The 22,565-nt window shown below is 51.5% G+C and overlaps 1 protein-coding gene across 3 annotated transcripts in view; it reads left to right on the forward strand.

The window, feature by feature from the left end:
- Bicd2 (BICD cargo adaptor 2) overlaps positions 1-22,000 on the forward strand; it is a 46,695-nt gene extending 24,695 nt beyond the window's left edge. The window contains exons 2-8 of one of the 3 annotated variants that reach the window (XM_015506286.2): positions 5,785-5,997; positions 11,091-11,243; positions 13,018-13,476; positions 14,193-15,218; positions 15,778-15,929; positions 17,913-18,123; positions 19,901-22,000. In XM_015506286.2, the coding sequence (XP_015361772.1) occupies positions 5,785-5,997; positions 11,091-11,243; positions 13,018-13,476; positions 14,193-15,218; positions 15,778-15,929; positions 17,913-18,123; positions 19,901-19,906 (2,220 nt within the window). In that variant the 3' untranslated portion in view covers positions 19,907-22,000. Of the gene's footprint in view, positions 1-5,784; positions 5,998-11,090; positions 11,244-13,017; positions 13,477-14,192; positions 15,219-15,777; positions 15,930-17,912 lie in introns of all 3 variants that reach the window. The other 2 variants (XM_015506285.2, XM_048800511.1) reach the window with 2 other exon arrangements.
- Positions 22,001-22,565: the final 565 nt, after the last annotated feature.

Below are 22,565 nucleotides of genomic sequence, written 5' to 3' on the forward strand. Positions count from 1 at the left end.
TGGTAGCTTTTATGTCCAGCTGTTGGGGTGGGGCAGGTTTCCCACCAGTGGCCTTAGGGGCAGACTGATTGGTTCAGGCTGTTTTCTTCTACCCAACACCAAAACCTTGGACTGTGCTAAACTGTTGCCCAGTGAAGACCTGAGCCGCCAAGCAAGAGAACAGGGCTGCCCCTATGAGTGACTGAACTGTTCAGTGCTCCCAGAAATGTGTTTTCACCCAACAAGCCCCAGATCAAGAATTAAGACCTTAAGGGGCTGGGGATGTGGCTCAAGCGGTAGCGCGCTCGCCTGGCATGCGTGCGGCCCGGGTTCGATCCTCAGCACCACATACAAACAAAGATGTTGTGTCCACCGAAAGCTAAAAAAAAAAAAAAAGAAATAAATATTAAAAACTCTCTCTCTCTCTCTTTAAAAAAAAAAAGTATTAAGACCTTAAATCTCTCAAGTGTCCTCCAGGCACTGACCCTCCCTGTCCCAAAGGGTCACTTCTAACAACCTAAGTAAGCTTTACCTATTGAAACTTTATATAGAAACTTTATACAGATCTGTATGTAAAATACATGCAGCTTATACTGTAGTTTTCTGGTATCTTTCACTTTATATCATAGGAAATACATCTCTGTTGTCTGTGGCAATATCCATTTTTCATTTCTGCATAGTATTCTATTGCATGAATACATCACAATTCATTGATCCTTTTTCTGTTTACTTGGAAACTTGCTGGTATAGGCTTTTTTAAAAAAATATTACTTTAATTGTAGATGGACACAATATCTTAATTTTATTTATTTATTTTTATGTGGTACTGAGGATTTGAACCCAGTGCCTCACGCATGTGAGGTAAGCACTCTACCGCTGAGCCACAACCCCAGTCCCTGGTACGGCCTTTTGTAAATAATGTTCCTATAAATGTGTTTTTTCAGGGTTCCTCTCTAGTACATGCCTAGGAGTGGTAATGCTGGATCAGAGAACAGGTGCGTGTTTAGCTTTAATAGATACTGATTTCCTAAGTGGCCCTACAAGTTGTAGTCCCACACTAGATTAGGAGAGGTCCTGGAGTTTAGGCAAAGTTGTGTCCTAGTATTCCACTGATGCTGCCATATGTTTTTTGAGCAACTGAGGGAAGAAGTGAATGCACAAGCACCAGCTGCAGAGGACAGTTCTGACTGGGCCAGCTGACCTTTCCTCACAGAACTCATCAGATGCCAGCCTGCGCCTGTGGTTCCTGGGCTAGTTTTTTAAAGATGGAAACTAAAGTCATTGGACTTGTCTTTTTTTTCTTTTTAATTTTTTATACCTTTATTTTATTTATTGATTTTTTTAAATGTGGTTTTGAGGATCGAACCCAGGGACTCGCATGTGCAAGGTGAGTGCTCTACCTGAGCCACGACCTCAGCCTGTCTTTTTTCCTATAGTAGGCATTTAGTCTTATAAATATCCTAAGTACTTGCTTATTGACATGCCTAAATTCTTATTTACATTTCATTTGTATTTAGTTAAAAATACTTTCATTTGGGCCAGTGCTGTGGCACATGGCTTGGGAGGTTGAGGCAGGAGGATTGTAAGTTAAAAGGCAGCCTCAGCAAAACTGAGGCGCTAAGCAACTCAGTGAGACCATGCCTCTAAATAAAATACAAAACAGAGCTGGGGATGTGGCTCCATGGTCCAGTGCCCTTGAGTTCAATTCCCAGTCCCCTGCCCCAATACTATCATTTGACACATGGGTTACTTAGAAGTGTGTTATTTAGTTGCTAAATATTTGGGGATTTTATAGAAATCTTTTATTAATGTAGATATTTCACATGTCCCAGCATCATTTGTTAAAAAACTATTTTTCTATCATTGAATTATTTTTGTACTCTTGTCAAAAATCAACTGAGCATATGTTTAGGGTTTATTTTTGGATGCTGTCTGTTCCAGTGGTCTCTGTCTATTGCGATTCCATTACTACACTGTTTTAAACACTATAGCTTCATTTTATGTTTTAATATTAGAAATTATGAGCCCTCCCTCTTTGTTACTTTTTCAGCATTCTTTTAGCTATTCCAGGACCTTTCTAATTCCATGTGAATTTTAAATTTAGCTTTTCCACTTCTTAAAAAAATGGCTTTGGAGTTTTGATAGGCATTGCATTGAATCTCAATTTAATTTTCTCTTAAAGAGACTTAAATAATGAGAACAAGTCTTTTACTTTGACCAACATAGTTAGCCATTTCTGGTGTGTTTCATTCTTCCTTGTAGGTTTAGATTTCTGTCTGGTACCATTTTTCTTCCACGTGAGGGATTTTACTTCCATGCCTTGTAAAGCAGGTCTGTTGTTGGTAAATTCTTTTGGCTTTTGTGTGTCTGAAATCTTCATCTCACCTTGTTAGTGAGCAATGTCTTCTGGGGGTGATGGTCTGGTTAGCAGTTGCTGTGCTTTTCAGGATGTTGCTCCGTTGTCTCTGGCTTGTCATAGAAATCTGCCATCATCCTTTCTTTTTTCCTTTGTAAGGCATGTATTCTCTGCCTGATTTTAGTATTTTTGTTGTCACTGGCTTTGGACAATTTTATGTCAAACCTCAGTATAATTGTCTTCATGTTGTGCTTGGGGTTGACAAGCTGCTGATATTTATGGGTTTATAATTTTCATCAAATTTTGGAAAATTTATAAGCTATTTTTTTGGGGGGGGAGTCATTTTTGTCTTCAAATATTTTCTCTCTTGTCCCCTTTTCTTCTCCTGTGTTTCTCCAGTTACCCATGCCGTAGGCCCCTTGAAGTTGTCCCACCCTTGACTGGTACTCAGTTTTGTTTGGTTTAATTTTGGGTAGTTTCCTAGGGTAGTTTTGGGTAGGGTTCACAGTTAATCTTCTTCTGCACAGTGGGTCCGCTGTTAATACCTATTTTTCTCCTCAGAAGGTCTGTTTGATTCTGTTGAATCTTCTGTCCCTGCTTAGTATGATGTACCTTCCCCAGCTCTTGACTTGGGGGACTCGGTTCTGGTACCCTACTTCTCGGCCCAGCTACTCCTTCCATGGCCACATTAGCACTCAGTGCAATTCATTGATGTTTCTTCCTTAGCTTGGTTTGCTGTGGATCTCACCTGGTTCTTCAGCTTTGTTCTATGATGTAATGGCTAGGAAACGTTGATTCTTTCAGGGTTTGTCTTTATTTATTATTTAATTTAATTATTGTTATTATTATTATTGACATTACTGGGACTTGAACCCAGGGTCTCTGTACCACTGAGCTATAGCCCTAGCCCTTTTTATTTTCTATTTCAAGACAGGGTCTTGATAAGTTGCCAGGCTGGCCTTGAACTTGGCAATCCTCCCGCCTCAGCCTCCTGAGTTGCTGGCCCAGGGTTTGTCTTTATCCTTTGCTGTGCCATGCCAGAGCAGCGTTTAATTCTGACTGATTTTTGCCAGTCCTTGGAGGGCTCCCTCTGGCCAGTTCTGGTGGGAACTGGCTCTTGTTTTTAGACTTTGTGAGTGGTGGGGATTGTTCCCTCTGGCCCCTGTGTGTCCTTTCGCCTGGCTTCCTCAGCCTGTGCTGACCATCCCACCATCCTTGTTGAAGACTCCTCTGTGCACAGGTCTGCCTCCTCTGCCCTGCCTCCTGTCTTCCAGCTCCCCCTCCCCCTCCACAGGCCACCACTCCTCCCCCCACCCCAGGCGACTTTTCTGTACCATGACCCGGAAGTTTCTCCTGTGGGGTGAGGACCATTGTGTAGCTTCTATCATCTTGTCACTCATTACCTGGTGCCAATGACCTGATAAAACCACTACTTATTATTCATTCATATTATTTCCATCACTGTTCAGTTTTTTAAAAAAATTTTTCACATAGGAAGTAGATTTTTTCCCTGTGGCCATCTTCTCTGAACTAGAGGCTCTGTTACTTTGTGTATGCAAAGCCATCTGGGGCACCCGAAGGCTCCAGGCTGGGAGCTTGGATGGAAGAGGAGATTCAAGGTCCAGGTCGGCAGGCCTGGACTTGACTGGTGTGTCACAGCGTGTATCCATTGCACCCCAAGAAAGCCTCTGAGATGTCTGCAGCTCCAGTTTCAAGTTTGTGGGTGTGTCCCGAGTTGCGCAGGTGCTGGCGTCCAGTCCGTGCAAGTCAGACCCTGCTGGCCTGGCACTGCCCTGTGCTGGCCTGTGGCCTACAGCCACCCCTTATCTAATGAGGGACTTGGGGTGGGAACTGTCACTCAGGCCAGAAGCCCTGGGTTGGGGCCAGTTCCATGTCTAGCTTCCCTTCCTGTGTCCTGCACTGGGCAGCCAGCTTGGGTCAGGTGCTGTGCAAATGTAGCATTTTGTTACTTGGGCCCTTCCCGGGACCGGCATGAGAGTGCGGAACAGGAATCACAAAGACGAGCTGCTTTGCGTTGAAGCACAGAGCATTGCTGGGCTGAGGGCAGGTGATCATGCCCCTGTCCCCTTGAGAATACATGACATGAACATCCATAGATCTGCTGTAAGAGTGTCACAGTGTGAGCCCCAGGCCTCCCCATGCAGTCCCAGAGCCATCCCTGGTTGTCCTACTGGGCTGTAGTGTCTCTTGGCCCCGCAACATGGGACATACAGCACGTGGCTGCTCCCGGGTGTGCTTGCAGGCAGGGTCTTCTGTCCTTGTGATGACCTGAGGTGGGCCTGTCTTCCCCCTCCTCTTGGCTCCACTCTGGGCCCCATGGAACCTGATGCTCAGACCAGACCTTTTCGCTAGTCCCTGTCGGGAGGGAAGTGGGTTGCCCTCTGTTTCGATTAATGGACGTTAGAAGTCACCTGTTTGGTATCATCCTTGTGTAACACAGTTTTGTACATTCTCCCAGTTGCTTTCTTGGGCTGAATTCCTAGACTTAACGATAAGTAGTAAAGGAAGAAATTGTTCTTTTTTAAGACCAAAAAAAAATCATCCATTTTCTTGCTCTTTAGTAGCCCTTCTCTTGATTGTGTTTCGTGCTGTGGGCCTGGTGTCTTGTAAACAGAGGAGGGAGCAGGGAGGACACCTGCTGAGCGCCTGGCCCCTCACAGGGGCACAGAACAGGAGACTAGGCTGGCCAGGGTCCTTAGGACGGGTGTGGGCATGGCACAGCTGCTGACCTCAGAGTGTGGACAGACTTGGGTGTCCCGGGTTAGGCCAGCCCATTGTTGATTGCTCTTACTTAGGGGTTTCTCTCTGAGCCCCAGGGCTTCTCTGTCTGGGACGCAATGGTGTCTTCACCTCTGGGTCTGCACACACTGTGCTGGGCTCTCTGGCTGTTTTTTACCCCATTGCCATCCTTGGTTTCTGGGGCTCTGACTGCTCAGGTTTCTTTCAGAACAAGTGAAGGGGGATGGGTCAGCATTAAGTGGCTGGGTGGGAAGATTCCTTACCTCTTGTGGGGGGGGAGGGCAGTGCACTTCCCTGAGCCTTGGTTTCCCCATTTGGAGTGGGGAGGAAGTCAAGGTTGTGTGGATAGCCTTGGGGTTGTTCCCCATTGGAGCAGCCAGGCTTATGGTGTCTGACTCCTGATGGATCTCAGGAGGTTCCGTGTCAGCCCGAAGGATGAGGCCTGGCACTTGGTCCCACTTAGAGGGATACCTGCCACACGTGTCTACATGATGTCCTGAACCCAGAACCCTGTTACTGTCCGCACTGCTCCTCAGACCCTGTTGGGGTTCATTATGGTGAGGCAGGCTCGCACAGCACCGCCCACACTGAGGCCCTCACCCCTAGCCTGCTCTCCCCCAGTGAGATCGTCTCCTTGGTTCTGTGGTCCTGGGACAGCAATGTCATGAGTGTCTGGTCTCCTGATACAGGCATTCGGACAGGCGCACACAAACCACAAGAAGGTGGCTGCAGATGGCGAGAGCCGCGAAGAGAGCCTGCTCCAGGAGTCGGCCTCCAAGGAGCAGTACTATGTGCGGAAGGTGCTGGAGCTGCAGACGGAGCTGAAGCAGCTGCGCAACGTCCTCACCAACACGCAGTCAGAGAACGAGCGCCTCACGTCAGTGGCCCAGGAGCTGAAGGAGGTTTGCTGGTTGGGGGGTACTGTCTGTCACCTGTGATAGTGGCACTGCATGGCAGGTGTGCCTTGGTGCTGTGCTGGCTTTTGTGACTTCTTCCAGGTTCCCCCTCTCCCCTGGTCGTGTTCCCCACAGCTCAGAGGTGAAGGCCTGAGCACTTCATCATCTGGCTTGTGCCCAACTTGCTGGTGAGGCAGGTGCCCTGAGGCGGCCCAGACCAGAGAAGTGATCAGCCCTTTATGGGGCCCAGGTCTGGTGTCCACAGTGTGCTCCCCTCACTGGGCACTCCCTTACCTGGGGAAGGTTTTATTTCTTCAAGGCGAGACCATTCCTGGAAGGTAGGCCTGCACCAGAGGAGGACGGTATCACAGGAGAGAGCTGCAGGCCTTAGTCAGGACCCTGGAGGAGCCATGGTCCTATTTGTGGTCTGGTGGCCATAGGGATAAAGATGGGTCTGAGAGCCTGGGAGACGCCTGGCAGTGGTGAGTCCCTATGATCAAGGTGAGGGTGTGGACAGACCTGGGCGTCCCAGGTTAGGCCAGGGACTCTGTCACCAGGAACAGCAGCAGTCACAGAAATTCCCACATCAGCTGCAGTCCTGATTGTGGCCTGAGCTTTTAGCCTCCAGGTTCCCATGGAGATGGGTGGATACTAGCTGTGCTCTTCACTGGGCCTCAAGACCTGGACAGAGCCTTGTCTTCAGGGTCAGCCTCAGTTTCCCACCTGTGTACCCATGTAGTTTCTAAAGCCCCTCAGGGGACACCCGTCTTCTTTGACCCCATATCTTTCAAGGACTTTTGGGCCTATTTTAGCTGTGAGAGCCCCACCCTGGGCCTGCTGTAGCTGTAAGACCAAGAGGTCAGCAGATCATGGGGTACCAGGGTGTGCAGCAGCCAGGGCCCCATAGGCAGCTTGCAGCCCAGCATCCAGGAATTTGGGGACACTGGCCCTGGGGCCAGTGAGCTCTGGCGGCCTGGGGAGGAGCTGGACCTGGGGGACAGCCCTCAGATTCTAGCCACAATGAGACATCATTTCCCTGGTAAGTGCTGCTCTGTAAGGGTGGGAGACGAGGCCATCCCGAGGGGGAAACTAGCCACATCTGCCCCTGCTGCCATCCCTTTTATTCTGGCTCCTCTTGTCCTGCAAAGCCAGTGCAGGGATGGGCAAGGGCTCTCTACAGTGCAGCACAGCACACCGCCTTCCTTGGCAGCAGAGAGGGCTGGGTGACCCCTGCTGTGCCGGAAATGAATTCAGTGAGTCAAAGACTGGAGGGGCGGGAGAGTCCTGCTGTTCCTGTTCAAGGCTCAGGAGGAAATCCTGAGTCTCCCTGTGTACCCCTGCCCTCATTTCTTTGGGTCCCCACCTCTGTCCTTGGTCCTTGTGCCTGTGGCACTCTGTCCTCTTGGGCTTGGCCTCCCGTGTACCTGGCTGGGAAGCCCCCCGCCCCGCCCCCCGTGTCTGGACTCCCCCCATTCCTAGCCACTCCTCAGCTCCTGTTTCCCTGCTGCTTTTGTGTCCTGGTCTGAGCCACTGCTAAGCTCCTTTGTGGCCATGGCACGGCTGTCCTCTCTCACTGCCCGAGGCTTGTGCCTTCATGGGTTGGAGAGGGCACACTTGTGTCTTCCACCCACTGGTCTTGCTGGCCCTCAGTTTGCCCTTTTTGACCCACTACCTTGCCCCTGACAGCTCCTCTGATCCACCCCCCGGCCCAGTGACTACTGGTTAGGTGTCTGTCCTCCTCCACACCCAGCACCCCCTGAGAACATGTGAAACTTCATGATACCAAACACGCTTAAACCTGTGTCTGATCCTTCAGACCTCGTCATCCTGGTGACCCTACCAGTGTCCTGTCACACATGAGGAAACAGGCGTGTGAAGTGGCTCTGGGGTTCTGTCTCCTGATGTCTGTGCTGTGTGGGGGACCTGAGGTGGACATCTTGTCAGCTTTCTGGGGGGTTTGGGGCCCCTGGTAGGTGGATGAGCATCTTAGGAATATTCTGGACAGGATTGAGAGGGACATGGCCTCATTTCCCAGATGGAGAAACAGAGGCCAGAGAACTTCATGCAGGCAGGGAGTGCATACACTAAGGACTAGTGAGCTGCCGGGCTGCCTTGTGCCATCAGGGCAGACATAGTGTCCTGGGTGGGTGGGGTTGGGGACTCTGGGGGTTCAGTAAGGAGGATAGCCAACACCCCTGCATACTGGCTCTTGCTGGGTGGTCCCAAGGAAGGGAAAGCTGGGATGGAACTCAGCTGGTTGGGTCTAAGTCCGTGCCCCTGCCCTACCCAACCAGTGTAGTTCTTCACAGAGCAGAGCCTGTCCTCTGTAGCATCTCTGTTGTGCTGATGTCACACCAGCTCACCTGTCACAAGGTGGTTACCTGGGGAAAGCTAACCCTCCAGTGGCCAGTCAGAGCCTGCTTGAGCTCTGTGCAGTTGGGTGTGTGCTGGGTGGTGGTGCCAGGCGGCAGATCAGCTGAATCTTGGTGCCTACGCGGGTGTGTCAGGGATGGAAGGAAGCATGGTTGCCCTGGAATGAAATTGGAGGTGTTTGGATGCCCTCACTGCCATGTGGTATTGCCAGGCCAGTGCGTGACTTGTGTATGCCTCTCTGTTCTTGTGTCTTACCACAGGGCCACCTACCCATAGGCCTGCATGGGCCCAAAGACTCTTGACCAGCAGAAGGCTCTGTCATGGCTGACACCCTGGATTCCCTGCCTAGTGATGGTGCAGAGGCAGAGCTTCTAGAGTGTTCTGCCATGGCCAGGCTGGTGGACGGTGCTGAGGACTTGCACAGATGGCACAGACAGGGCCACAGCAGTGCAGTATTCCCCGTGCCTGGGGTCCCTAGTGTTACCAGGCTTCCATCCTGGCCATCTGCTGCTGTCTTCAGTTTGGCAGCTCGCCATCTTTCTGCCCCTCCCCTGAAAACACCTCCAGCCCTTCTCTCTCACCACCTGGAGGATCTCCTAGGTCTACCAGTTTTGATGCACAGACCTGGGGAGTTTATGGGACTCAGGACCTTTCCCTCGGCCCCCATTCCACCTGAGCATCCAGCCATGTCCACCTGTCTGAGCACTGCTGCTTGCCATGAGCATTAGCAGAGAAAGGGCAGGGGTTGGGGAACACTTCTGGCAGAGGGGCCTGAGCCCCCATGGAACATGAAGAGCCTGATGCTTTGGTTGCATGGCACCTCCAGGCTGTCGAGAGGGGCCTGTGGTCCTTCCTGTGGCTGTGCTGGGGCTGTTTTCTCTCCCTCCATCCCAGCACATGCCTCATCCGCCCTCTCCTCCTGCCTGAGGTTTTGTGAGACTTGGCCTTCTCTTCCTCTCTGCGTGTTGTCCCTTTCTCTTGGTGTTGGCTCTGGCGCCTCCTTGGGTTACCTCATGAGAGGGCTGTGTGTCGCTTTGTCATAAATTTTAAATATGATCTTTGTTCTGAGTGGTAAGCATTTATTTCTCAGTGGAGCTTATATCCTGACTCCCCCTTCCGTGGCCTTCCTTGTTTCTTTCTTTCTCTTCCTCTTGTGTGGTCCTGTTTCATTTTACTGACCCAGCGCTGCTGTTTTGTGTGTGCCTGCATGGCATCTTGGAGTCTCATCACTAAGGTGTGCTCGAGCCCTTCAGATGAACGCATGATAAAGTGACTAGAAGCAAATCCCACATAAACTGTGAGTGGGAAGCATCAGTGAGGACAGAGCTTTGGGTCCAGGGTGGGAACAGGGCTTCTGGTTAAGGGCTCTGGAGCAGGGGCATTGTTAGCCTGGGGATGCCACCCGGGCACTAGGAGCAGGGGACAGGAAGGGAGTAGAGTGCAGGGAGGGGATGGAGGCTTATCTGGGTTGTTGAATTTGCACCCAGGGAACATTGGCAGTGTCTGGAGTCACCTTCAGATACTACAGTGCAGGAGGGGCTGCCTCTGGTGGACAGAGCTCAGGGAGCTGTTGAGCGGACCCTGCAGCGTCCAGGGCAGCCCCCATCGCCAACACCTGGCCCCGAGCATCTCCAGGGCTGAGGTGGAGGCATGTGGTTCCAGGTGCGTGATGTGGGCATTAGCAGGTTGAGAATTCCCGCAGTCTGGGTTGCCTCCTGTTTACCCTAGCCCTGCCCAGCCCTCTCCCTTTCTGACTCCTCACAGGTGACTTGGAGCCCAGAACAGGCTTTGTTGAGATTATGCACACCCTATGCAACTTATCTGCTTACAGTGTGTGATCAGGAGTTTTAGCAAATATTTACACATGTGTGCCTTTCGGTAGTCCTTTATTTATTTATTTTTTGTGTAGTGCTGGGATTGAGCCTAGGGCCTTGTACATGCTAGGGAAGCCCTACACCACAGAGCTACACCCCCAGCCCTTAAAGTCAACTTCAGAAGATTTTATCGCTTCAAAAAGAAACCCCATTCACAATCAGTCCCATCCCCCCTGGCACCCACTAATCCACTTTCTGTCTATGGATTTGCCTGTTCTGGACATTTCATATAATGGATTCATACAACGTGTGGCCTCTTGTGACTGGCTTCTTTCACTCAGTAGAATGTCTTCAGGGTTCATTCGTGTTGTAGCAAGCGTCAAGACGTCATTCCGTATTTTGGCTGAATACCATTCCATTATATGGATAGACCACATTTTGTTTACTCATTCACCCGTTGATGGATGTTTGGATTGCTTCCACCTTTTGACTGGGAACATTTGTGTACAGGATTCTGTGTGGATGTGTGTTCGTTTCTCTAGGTTAACTATTTGAGCAGACGTGTGCCATAGCATCACCATTTACTAGCCCACCAACGGGGTGACCCCATCTTACAGATGGAGCGCTGAGGCTCAGAGCAGGCTGAGTCACTTGCCAGGGGTTCCTTGGCTTTGAAGGGCTGAGACACTCTGACTCAGGACCATGTGCTCTTCCCTACACACCATACTGCCTTGGGCTGCTTCTCCCTGTCAGGTGGCCACACTGGTGCCCAAGGGACTGGATCCTAAGTCCTGGTGCTGTGGTATGCCTGTGTGTCTGCCTACACTGAGCTCCTCTTATGCCACTTACAGGCAAACATGGTGGGGCTGGCCACAGAGGTCACTCATGCCCACATTTTTACTGCCCTGGCAGATCAACCAGAATGTGGAGATCCAGCGCAGCCGCCTGCGGGATGACATCAAGGAATACAAGTTCCGGGAGGCCCGCCTGCTGCAGGACTACTCCGAACTGGAGGAAGAGAACATCAGCCTACAGAAGCAAGTGTCTGTGCTCAGACAGAACCAGGCGAGTCTGAGGGTGTGGGTGGGCACACAGATCAGCTCTGGGTCTCAGCCCTCTCGCCCACCCCTGTCCTCTGTCTCCTGTCTCTCTCCACGTACCTGAGGCCCAGAACCAGCACACTACAGTGGAGGCAGGGGATGCAGCCAAGAGGGCCTCGACTCTCCAGGGCCACAAAACAAAGCCTGTGGCTGCAGTGCTGCAGAGGACAGAGTGGTGGCACCAGAACCCTCTAGGCTCTGTCCCCTCGCGGGTGCTGACATGATGCCTGAAATATTGCCATGCCTCCACCTGCGGCAGGGATGAAGAGGGCCCTCTCTGTGATGACACAGGTGCCCGGGCTCTGGGGACCACTCAAGCCCTGAATGTGCCTCCCCCTCTCCGAGAGCCACAGCCCTGCAGAGAACTTTTTCTCAAGAAATTCTAAACTTTGTTCAGGACTGCTTTCCTCAGAACCCCTCTCCCATCCAGCACCTCTCAGCAGAAGGTGTTACCATCAGTAGCCCAATATTTATATCCTGGGTGAGCAGCTTGTGTGTTTATGCCACAGTCTGTGTTTACAAAGGCAAGTGGGGAGCAGATTATGCTCCCCAGGAACTACAAGGACAGCTCACAGCCTCTGTTCTGCAGTGACAGCTCATGCCTGTATGTGGTAATAGCAGTTGTCCACGAGTAGGTATCGTTTGGTCCTTGGTCATTACTGTCTGTAGAAGCAGCCCATAGCATCTGAGGAGGAAGTTGCGAGTGGGAGAGACCCTGTCTTTGATGAAGTCACCCCTTTCCCCAGCATTCCTCGCCTACCAGTTTTGGACACTGAGGTTCAGGTCTCCACCTCTTGTGAGCACACCCTAGGATACGATGCCACCTGTCCTGTCCAGAACCCATGGATTCATTCAGTTCTTCATTTTATTGTTGTTTTTTTTTGTTTGTTTGTTTTTGAAAAAATATTATAGACTAAGGCATGTTTTTTAAAATTGCCCAAAAGTGGGGAAAAAAAAAATTGTCCAAATGTCCTGACTCCTCACATTAAGCATCACTTTATGTCTTCTCTTTTCCTGTTCACTGCAAATACATTTTCAAATCAATGAGACTGATTGTGCTTTCCACCCACCCTCTAATTCCCTGAGGCCTGCAGTTCTGAGGGTTTGGTTGGTGCTGAGACATTCTCCTTCAGGGGAATTTCAGTTCCTTCATTTTGAAATAATAGCCATAGCACACATAGGAGTATATATTTTATGTGCCTTAAGATCCTTGGTTGGCTATTAATGTTAACTAAGTAATTTTGTAGATTTTTTTTTAATTGTAGATGGACACAATATTTTTATTTTACTTATATGTGGTGCTGAGGTTCAAATCCAGTGCCTCACACATGCTAGGCGAGCGCTCTACCACTGAGCCACAACCTTAGCTCCAATTTTGTAGAATTTTAATCAACACACTTGGTGATATTTTTAAGAAACCTTGTAGAAATTTGGCAGCATGGATGCGTGTTCTCAGGGCCATAGCAGCGCAGGCTGCCCGTGTCTGGTGTTGGTGTTGTCCACCCTCATGGTTCCTGCTAGTGGGCTGGGTGTTTCTGTGCATGTGCGTCCCATGCCCTGGAATGCTCTTGGCATCTACATCCCTTGATGGAGTAAATGGCATTGGCCTCTGCCTCCTCTGCAGGATGGTGCTTCACCATGAGGGTCACCTCACATTTTGTGGTACATTCTACTGATCCGTCAGACCTAAGCAGGGCCTCCGAGTCACCTTGACGGGGAGTATTAATGCTCTTTCTCAGGTGGAGTTTGAGGGCCTCAAGCATGAGATCAAGCGCCTGGAGGAGGAGACTGAGTACCTGAACAGCCAGCTAGAAGACGCCATCCGGCTCAAGGAGATTTCAGAACGGCAGCTGGAGGAGGCTCTAGAGACACTGAAGACGGAGCGGGAGCAGAAGAATAGTCTGCGCAAGGAGCTGTCGCACTACATGAGCATCAATGACTCCTTCTACACCAGCCACCTGCAGGTCTCCCTGGATGGCCTCAAGTTCAGTGATGACACTGCTGCCGAGCCCAACAATGATGCCGAGGCCCTAGTCAATGGCTTTGAGCACAGTGGCCTGGCTAAGCCATCACTGGACAATAAGACGTCCACACCCAGGAAGGATGGGCTGGCACCCCCCTCCCCCAGCCTCGTCTCTGACCTGCTCAGCGAGCTCCACATCTCTGAGATCCAGAAGCTGAAGCAGCAGCTGGTGCAGGTGAGCAGGCAGCCCCCCCCTCCGCCCCCACCCAGGGCTGGCAGATCTGCACGCACCACCGCAGCTGGGCTCTCCTGGCACCTCACTAATGTTAACTTACTCCCACTGATTTTAAATGGTGTCACTAGCATGACTGAAACTCCAGTAGAACGAAGTGGAGTCCCAGAGAAGGAGGCTCCTGATTATTAGGTGAGGTTTGACACCTTTTGCTCATATTGTTCCTCAGTACCCACATAGTGTCCCGGTGAAGCGCATAATGCTGGCTGGTATTACATGTCCCCTCACTCCAAAAGACCACAGGCCACAGTGACAACAGGGCCATGTGTGGGCTCATCTCCTGGGAGATTGCTCTTGATGCAGCAAATAATCAGGTGCCTTCCACAGAGTGGGGCAGGACAGTTGGCAGAGCCCCTGTCATTCAGAGCAGAGAGCTAGGGCAGCGAGAGTCCCCGTCAACCTGTTCTGCCAACTTGTTGCTCTGCATTCTGAGCTTACTCTCCTTCAGCAGGGGTGGAGGGAGCCCTCAGGGATGACCACCATTGCTGGGGATGGGAGCATTCTGAGGATCTACTGCAAATTCTGTCCACTTTGCACCCTGCATGTTGCTGAAGGCCTGGTCAGGGAACCCCCAGGCGCTTCCTGGCACAGACCAGGATGTATTGCTGGGCCACCCTGGAAGTCCTCTCACAGGCTCGCCTGCTGTTGTGCCTTTGTAGATGGAGCGGGAGAAGGTGGGCCTACTGGCCACACTGCAGGACACGCAGAAGCAGCTGGAGCAAGCTCGGGGAGCCCTATCCGAGCAGCATGAGAAGGTGAGCCGCCTCACAGAGAATGTGAGCGCCCTGCGGCGCCTGCAGGCCAGCAAGGAGCGGCAGACAGCCCTGGACAATGAGAAGGACCGCGATAGCCACGAGGATGGTGACTACTATGAAGTAGACATCAATGGGCCCGAGATCCTGGCCTGCAAGTACCATGTGGCCGTGGCCGAGGCTGGTGAGCTCCGTGAGCAGCTCAAGGCATTGCGTAGCACACACGAAGCTGCTGAGGTCCAACACGCAGAGGAGAAAGGCCGCTATGAGGCTGAGGGCCAGGCACTCACCGAGAAGGTCTCCCTGCTGGAGAAGGCCAGCCGCCAGGATCGGGAGCTACTGGCCCGGCTGGAGAAGGAGCTGAAGAAGGTGAGCGATGTGGCTGGCGAGACGCAGGGCAGCCTGAGCGTGGCCCAGGATGAGCTGGTCACCTTCAGTGAGGAGCTGGCCAATCTCTACCACCACGTGTGCATGTGCAACAACGAGACCCCCAACCGTGTCATGCTGGACTACTACCGCGAGGGCCAGGGCGGGGCCGGCCGCACCAGCCCCGAGGGCCGCGGGCGCCGCTCACCCATCCTCCTGCCCAAGGGGCTGCTGGCCACAGAGGTGGGCAGAGCAGATAGTGCAGCTGGGGACAGCAGCCCCTCACCCAGCTCTTCACTGCCGTCACCCCTGAGTGATCCCCGCCGGGAGCCCATGAACATCTACAACCTGATTGCTATCATCCGCGACCAGATCAAGCACCTGCAGGCTGCCGTGGACCGCACAACAGAGCTGTCCCGGCAGCGCATTGCCTCTCAGGAGCTGGGCCCTGCTGTGGACAAGGACAAGGAGGCGCTCATGGAGGAGATCCTCAAGCTGAAGTCGCTGCTCAGCACCAAGAGGGAACAGATCACCACGCTGCGCACTGTGCTCAAGGCTAACAAGCAGGTGAGATGGGACTGGCCTGGTGGACGCTTCTTACCCTGGTCTCCAACCTCCTCCTGCTGCAGGGCCTCTTGGGCTTCCCACAAGATAGGACTGACTCTGTGTCAGTGTAGGCTCCTGCCTTCTGCCTGCCAATGGCTCCCAGCTAGAGGGTGGAATGGGCGGGCACACTTGAGGGTCCCTTCAACCAGAGCAGCTTGGCTAGTAAAAAACTGCCGCCGAGCGCCTTCCACCAGCTCTGAGGTGGAAGTAAAATGTGAGGACCCAGCCTGATTGCCCTGGAGAGAGCCACGTGGACTTTGTGGGATCCCCAAGGCAGATTGCGGGGTGCACAGTCTTCCTATACTGGTGAGGATAGTGAGTGGAACTCAGTGAGGAAAACTGAAATGAGGCATGGCTGCTGGAGCCTGTCCCCAGGGGTCCATGGAGGGAGGTGTCTCCCAGGTAATGTTCTTTGTGGGTGCAGCACACCTGAGACCCAGGGTGCCCCTGTGAACCTAAAGCATCTCCAGGACGGCCTCACACCCTTCACCTACTTGCCCTGCACCTGTCTGTCCCTTAGACGGCTGAAGTGGCCCTTGCCAACCTGAAGAGCAAGTATGAGAATGAGAAGGCCATGGTGACTGAGACCATGATGAAGCTACGTAACGAGCTCAAGGCCCTCAAGGAAGACGCAGCCACTTTCTCCTCGCTGCGTGCCATGTTCGCCACCAGGTAACTGCAGTACCCACAACCCTTCCTTTTTTTCTGCCTCTCCCTGCCTGAGGCCCACAGCCCTGCTGGCCTGGCAGGGCTCGTGTCCAGCTTCTTCAGGGGCCAGTGCAACTCAGGGTTTGGGGAGGACTGCCCCAGTCCATCCCTGGCATATGGCTCAAGTTGGTGAGAAGGAGGAGTGAGGAGATACAAGGACCTGCAGCATCAAGGTCCCCAGCTGTCTGTGCCTCAGCTTCCCAAGCGTCTCGTGGGCAGGTGCCCAGGTGGGAACATGCCTGGCAGGCGACATGTGCTGACGTTCATTGAGGGTGTGCAGTCCTTCCCATTCTTGTTGCTGCCTGGCCTGGCCCCAGCAGCCCAGTTCTGTAGGCTCTTTCTAATTTTGCTATTAGTAAAAACCTGGCAGATTCAATTAGTTTTGCTGTGAGTATAAGGAAGCTCAGGAGCAAAGGGACCAAGTGGAATGAGCTTTGTGGATAAACGGGATCCAAGAGTTACAAGTGCTAACTCAGGTCCAGTGGATGATAAGTCCTGAATTAGGTTGTAAGGCTCATAACAAAGAGTTCAAGTTTGTAGATCCCCCACCCTGCCTATTATGAGGGTCCTGAGATAGTCTGAAGGCCACTCTGTGTTTACACCCCTCCCAGGCTGGGGGAGATCAGATCCCAAGAATGGAAAACAGGTCGCCTGCCTTTTACCATTCAAAGGCAGACAGCACCACCTGCTGGTAGGTGTTGGGATGGCATTGTGGGGGATATCTCCACCCTGCAACCCCTCAGAACCTGGTCAACCCAGCCATTTCCTATGGTGGATAAGAAAGTGGAGACGCTGAGGGTTGACAGGATGGGAGCTGGGCCAGAAACTGCTTCTTGTATCCCAGGCCAGTCACTCCCAGTTTCTCAGACTTCCATGGGGAGGCCCTGCCAGGGTAGACAGGGATGAGGAGAGTTCCAGGGTTTCTCTAGAAGTTTCTTTTCTTCCTGGGATGTAGGAAAGTTCTTGGGGAAGGGTCAAATGACTCCTTGGCATATGGCATGTGGACCCTAGTCTTTTAAACTTGTTTTATTTAAAGACCTGACTTCAAAGGCTGGGGCTGTAGCTCAGTTGGTAATGTGCTTGCCTTGCATGCACAAGGCCCTGGGTTCCATCCTTAGTACCACCATAAATATAAATAGAGACCTGACTTCAGATGGACCCAGAGTTCTAAACCTGTGAGTAAGGCAGTGCAGGTATGTTACTGAGAGGGTGCTGGCAGAGGGTGGTTCACAGTAAGTGGGCACCCAGAGGGCAGGGATGTGGGACGGGCATGGAGGGGCTATGCTCAGTGCATGGCATGTCCCCCACCATCCTGTAGCCCTGAGGCTTAACCTGCCTGATGTCTCAGCACTTCCCCCAGGCCCTCATGGGAGAGGGATGCCAGGAACAGAATAGAGTAGGTGTTTCTCTTTCCTCCCCAGCCTGCACCTGGGTGGGGCCAATGTGTCACAGTAGGTGGAGGCCCAGGTACCGGGATGGTGTTGTGTACAGAATCCACATGTTCCTTTCCCTGGCCCTGGGTGTTGTTCAGCACGGACTTGCCAAGTACCAGCAGTGTGCTTACTGTGGGAACAAGCCCAGTCCTGCCTTGGCTTTATTCTCAGACCCTGAGAGCCAGTGATGTCTTGGGTACCTGAACCACCTTGTGGCCTTAAAGTCAGAAGAGCCAAATTGCTCAGGGTCATAACCTTCTTATAGGAATGTCTTTTAAACAAATGGCAAAATAGCCCTTTCCCCTGCCCCAAAAAGGCAGGACAAAATTTAAACCAACTTTACAGGGCTATGCTGCCTGGGATCGAGCACCCCTCTGACCCTAGTCGGGACTCCTGCCCTTGCTAGAAGAAATCAGAACTTGTCTCGTCCCTCAGCTCCCGCCCCAACTCAGCGGCCCCGTGAGGGACAGCCCTCCCCTGCCTGGCCCTTTAGCTGTGCTCTTGGTCCCCATAGATGTGACGAGTATATCACACAGTTGGATGAGATGCAGCGGCAACTGGCCGCCGCGGAGGATGAGAAGAAGACACTTAACTCCCTGCTGCGCATGGCCATCCAGCAGAAGCTAGCGCTGACCCAACGGCTGGAGCTGCTCGAGTTGGACCACGAGCAGACCCGACGGGGCCGTTCCAAGGCCACCCCCAAAGCCAAGCCAGTCACCCCGAGCGTAAGTCACACCTGTGCCTGTGCCAGTGACAGGGCTGAGGGCACTGGGCTCTCCAACCAGGTGTTCTGCAGTGAGAAGCACAGCATTTACTGTGATTAGGGCTGTGGGGGCGCCGCACGCTGCAGCTAACGTCTGCTTCACCTCAACTAACCCAGCAGCAGCGGGACAGCGGTGCTAGGCCGGTCTTAACGTGACTAATGCACAGAGGGCAGGATTCTAGCCGAGCAGCAGCATGGGGCACATCTGTCACCAGGATGCTCCTGTGAGCTTTCTGTCGCTTCTTCCTCCTCAGCCCCCTCAGGAGCTCCTGGTGTCAGCTGTTGTCTTGGTGGGATCCCAGAGGTGGGGGTGGAGCTGTGCTCCATTACTGAAGACAAGTGCAAGAAGTGTCTTCCGGGGCCCCAGGCACTATCGGGAAAACGCAATGGAAAGAGTCCCGGTCCTGCTCCCTTGGGACCCTCAGAGGGGCAGAACCTGAATTGAAACTTGCATGTTCCTCGCATGTGTCTAATGTCAGCACCTGAAAGCAGTTGTAGAAGGTTCTGGCATCCAGCCTCGGGATGGCTCTGTGGTTGGCATAGTTTTAAGGAAAGAGTTATGTTGTAGTCTTTTGCAGGATCTCACTGCAAATCACATTCAGGACAAAAGTACAGAATTTCATCCCCAGACCAAGAGAAGAGTGGCCCTGAGCTCCTGCATTCTGCAGACAAGACTCACGTCTCAGACACAGCCGACTGTGGGTAGCACAGGAGAGCAGACCTCAGCAGCCCTGGTTTCTGAGATTTACATGCTGGTCTGGTGGCCCTGTGAGGTCCCAATTGACAGGGCCCAAGGCCTAGGGTTTCCTTTTTTAATAAGAAAAGTGTTCCAAGTGCCTGGCCAGTTCTTGGTCCTCCGTGTGACGCCTGTCCTGTTGTATTTGGATAACCCAGGCTGCCCATTTTCAGGCCTTCCTCCCAAGGAGTTTCCGACCTGAAGAAACAGGGCTTTGAGAACTGCAGCCTGAAGTCTGAGCTGCCAGCGGGCTCGGCTGAACTGCAGGATACAGGTGTGGCAGAGCCCAGCCTTGTTCTGGGAGAGCTTTGCATGGTCCCGGGGCTGGTTCCCTGGCTGGCAGGTAGGAGGTGTGTGGTTCTCTATTTAGTGCAATTTGGGGGTGGTGACAGAGGAAAGCTAGCCAAGGGCTTTCTTATATGGGGAGGCTCTGTCCACGCCAGAGCTGTGGCATCAGGCATCTGAGTTCACACGTTCTGAAGCAGAACTCTTCTCAGTATTTTTCTCCTGATCCCTTTCGGGGGCAGCTGGACCTGAGGCTACTGTCTGCTCCCAATTGCTGCTTCCCTAAGGGAAGGGGACTAGCGTTGCCTGGTGCGAGGCCATGTTGTCCTCAACAGCCGTCTGCCCACCACCCGCTCTTCTCTTTGGTGCCGAAGGTGGCTCGGTCTCCTCTGGATTCTGGACACCACACAGTGCAGAACAGCTGGGGTGCAGAACAAGCCATGTGTCCCCTGCATGACCATCCTGGGGATGGCTGCCCGCATGCCTACCCACCTTCTTCCTTGCTGTCTCCTCGCCAGGCCAGCACGCAGCTTCTCTTGTACTTGTAATGGGCTTTGCGGGCACTCGGAGCCACCGGTCCCCCTAACACACACGCAGGTCTCCCTCGCCAACTAACGGGCTCGCACATGCCCAGCACGATCAGAGTTTTAGTTGTCGAGTGAACAGGAAGCAACAGGTGACCAATTTCTAACTCTTTCTTGTTTTCTCCCATTTTCAGCTGTAGAGTAGCTGCTGGGGAGGACGTGGCTACCCGGCCCTGTTACACCGCAGCCCCTTCCCCTCCCCTCCCATGGCCATGCAGAGGAAGGAAGGGCAACCTAAAAGTCCACTTAGAAACGTTTTGGCTATGCCACTGCAATCCTTTTCAAAATAGCATTCTCCGAGGTTTTAATGGGAGTAAAAAAAAAAAAGCTTTAATATTGAGAATGCTGCGAGCTACTGCCTGAAAAGTCCTCTGCTTGGCCGAAGAACCTGCTTCCACAGCCCCCGCAGGCTTCTCGGAGCTCACGGGAACGCCCACCGTGGGCCTCCTTAGTATACACGTTCCTTTTTTATCCGATCAACCTGTGCACTTTTGATATTTTGATATTATACTTGCTTCCTTGATTCCTCGCGTAGACAGTCTCAGATGCCGTGGTCTGTGGTCGTGGTCCTGTAGCTGTCCGTCTTAGCTCCTGGCGTGTTGATCTGGTGTCAGCACGAGACAGAGCTGTGTGCTCCGTAGTGTGTAGCTCTAGACTGGAAAGGAGGCTTCAACCCAGCAAGGAGCTCAGCTCGTGTATCCACGCTGTGGTTCAGCCTTTTAGGTTTTACGGCGTTATGGCTCATGTTTGAAATTACAGATTTTAAATGCCATGTTCATTAAGAAATCCAGGGTATTTCGATTCTGGGGTTTTTCATATTGTATTATTATTATTCTTAGGAATAGTTCAATGTAACAAGAAGAAAACTTGACCTTTGCTCTGGTTAAAACAGTAATAGGCACTTGAAAAAAAAGATAAATTATTGAATGAGTAGTATTACCTACAAATTCCAGAATTGTCTGGGTTTTAGGACATTGTGAAGCATGACTGATTAACAGAATTTTATACAACTGTACCAGTGAAATTCCAAATTGGAATTGTTTTGTTACTCTGGTTGTTGTGCCAAATTGTGGTACACTTAGAAAATTCTACAGTTGTCGATTTTTTGGGTGTTCTATTTCAACGCCTTTTTGTTAGTAATCATTGCCAGTAGTGCCTTCATCAGTTAAGGGAGGTGTCCCAGCGAAGTTGATTCTCTACAATGTGCAGTGAAGAGCTAATTGGGAATGCTGAAGGCCAGTGTGGACCAACAGGTGGGAGCGGCACTCACCTCACACCTGTACCTGGGCATCTTCATTGAGGGAGAGAAAACAGTGATTGTACAAAATTCTGTTAGTCAGTGATTCTTTACTTGCAAATTCAGGGGCTTAGAAAACAAAACCACAAAACCTTGAGTGTGTTTTGGGAACCAAATGGACTTTATGGGACAAGCTAAGCAAGCTGTACGAACACCACGTTTGTGAAGAGCTGAGGGCGTTGAGAGAGCCGGCGTAGTCGGCACGTGAGTGGGGGACGAGGGTTAACCATAGTATTCTTTGCAAATGTGAAAACAAGACATTATATCTTCTCTTGCTTGGTGTAACTAATCACTGTTAATTTCAGGAAACAGAACTCATTAAAGCTCCTTAGCAAACCAGGTCTGCATCCTGTTCTGTTTGCTGAGTGAGGTTCACGGGTGTGGTCAGATTGGTACTATTGGAGGAAGAGAAGCTGTCCTCCATCCTCCAAAAAAAGGGACAAATTGTAATAATATAAATTGCAAGAATCAAAGAATTCTGTTTCCTGGAATGAGCATTTCTTATTCCTAGTTGTTGGGACTCCTATTTTTACCTTCTGTTACAGTGTTGATTCATAAGAAATATTGTTACATTTGAGATAACTTCATCTGTATGGGGTATTTATTTGCAATGATGTCTAAGTACTGTATTTTTTCTGTGCATTACCTTAGTGTCAGAATGTTGGTCTTTATTTTAAAGTCATATGCATGTCTTCCTGCCAAGGAACCTTTACACAGACCCAAACAAACAAATAATAATAAGCAAATGCCTTCAATTTCTGAGAAAATGAGGCAGAGCATGGAAAAGGAATAGGAAGGAGAAATTAATTGAAACTCTCTGGACACAGACATGTGACACAAATGTCTACAAAGCCAGCATGCATAGGAACCGCGGGCCTGGGTAAAGAGTCACGTTGGTAGGACCAATAAATAAAGAATAATAAAAAGATGAAGCACATCGCTCGCCGTCTGTGGTTGCTTTGACCCCTGTTCTGAGTGACTGGTTCCAGCAGCACACAGTAAGGTCAGCACCTCAAAGCCCGCCAGCCTATCGGGTAACCCTGGTTCTGGGAACTGGAAAAAACATGGGGGTCCATCCTCTCAGGGGTGTGGGGAGGAGACAGTCAGGCACATCCCCCAGGGTCCAGTCGGCACTGAAAATATCCAGCCGAGGCCACCAGGATATACTGTATTTGTACAGATGATAACTTCGAGTAGCCTGCATGTGGAAGCAGTGGTTGGATAATGTGGAAGCCCGGCCGGCTCTCTGGACCAGGAGTGAATAGATTCAGGCAACAAGGGTTACCTGTTTAACAACACAGAGCCTGTTTAACTGGGGGAATGTTCAAAGGTAAACTGGGAGCACTGGAATGATTGCCATGGGTGTGGGAAAAGGGAACAGTGTCCTAGCTACAGGGAATGTAGATACTAGGGTATGCTGTGGTTTCCTCTTGAGAACCTCACTCTGCAGAGGATTATCCCAGGCCTCATCTCCCTCTAGGACCCCTCTTTAGTAGCAGTGC

Source organism: Marmota marmota, unplaced genomic scaffold (genome assembly GCF_001458135.2).
Source record: "Marmota marmota marmota unplaced genomic scaffold, marMar, whole genome shotgun sequence".
NCBI classification, from domain to species: domain Eukaryota; kingdom Metazoa; phylum Chordata; class Mammalia; order Rodentia; family Sciuridae; genus Marmota; species Marmota marmota.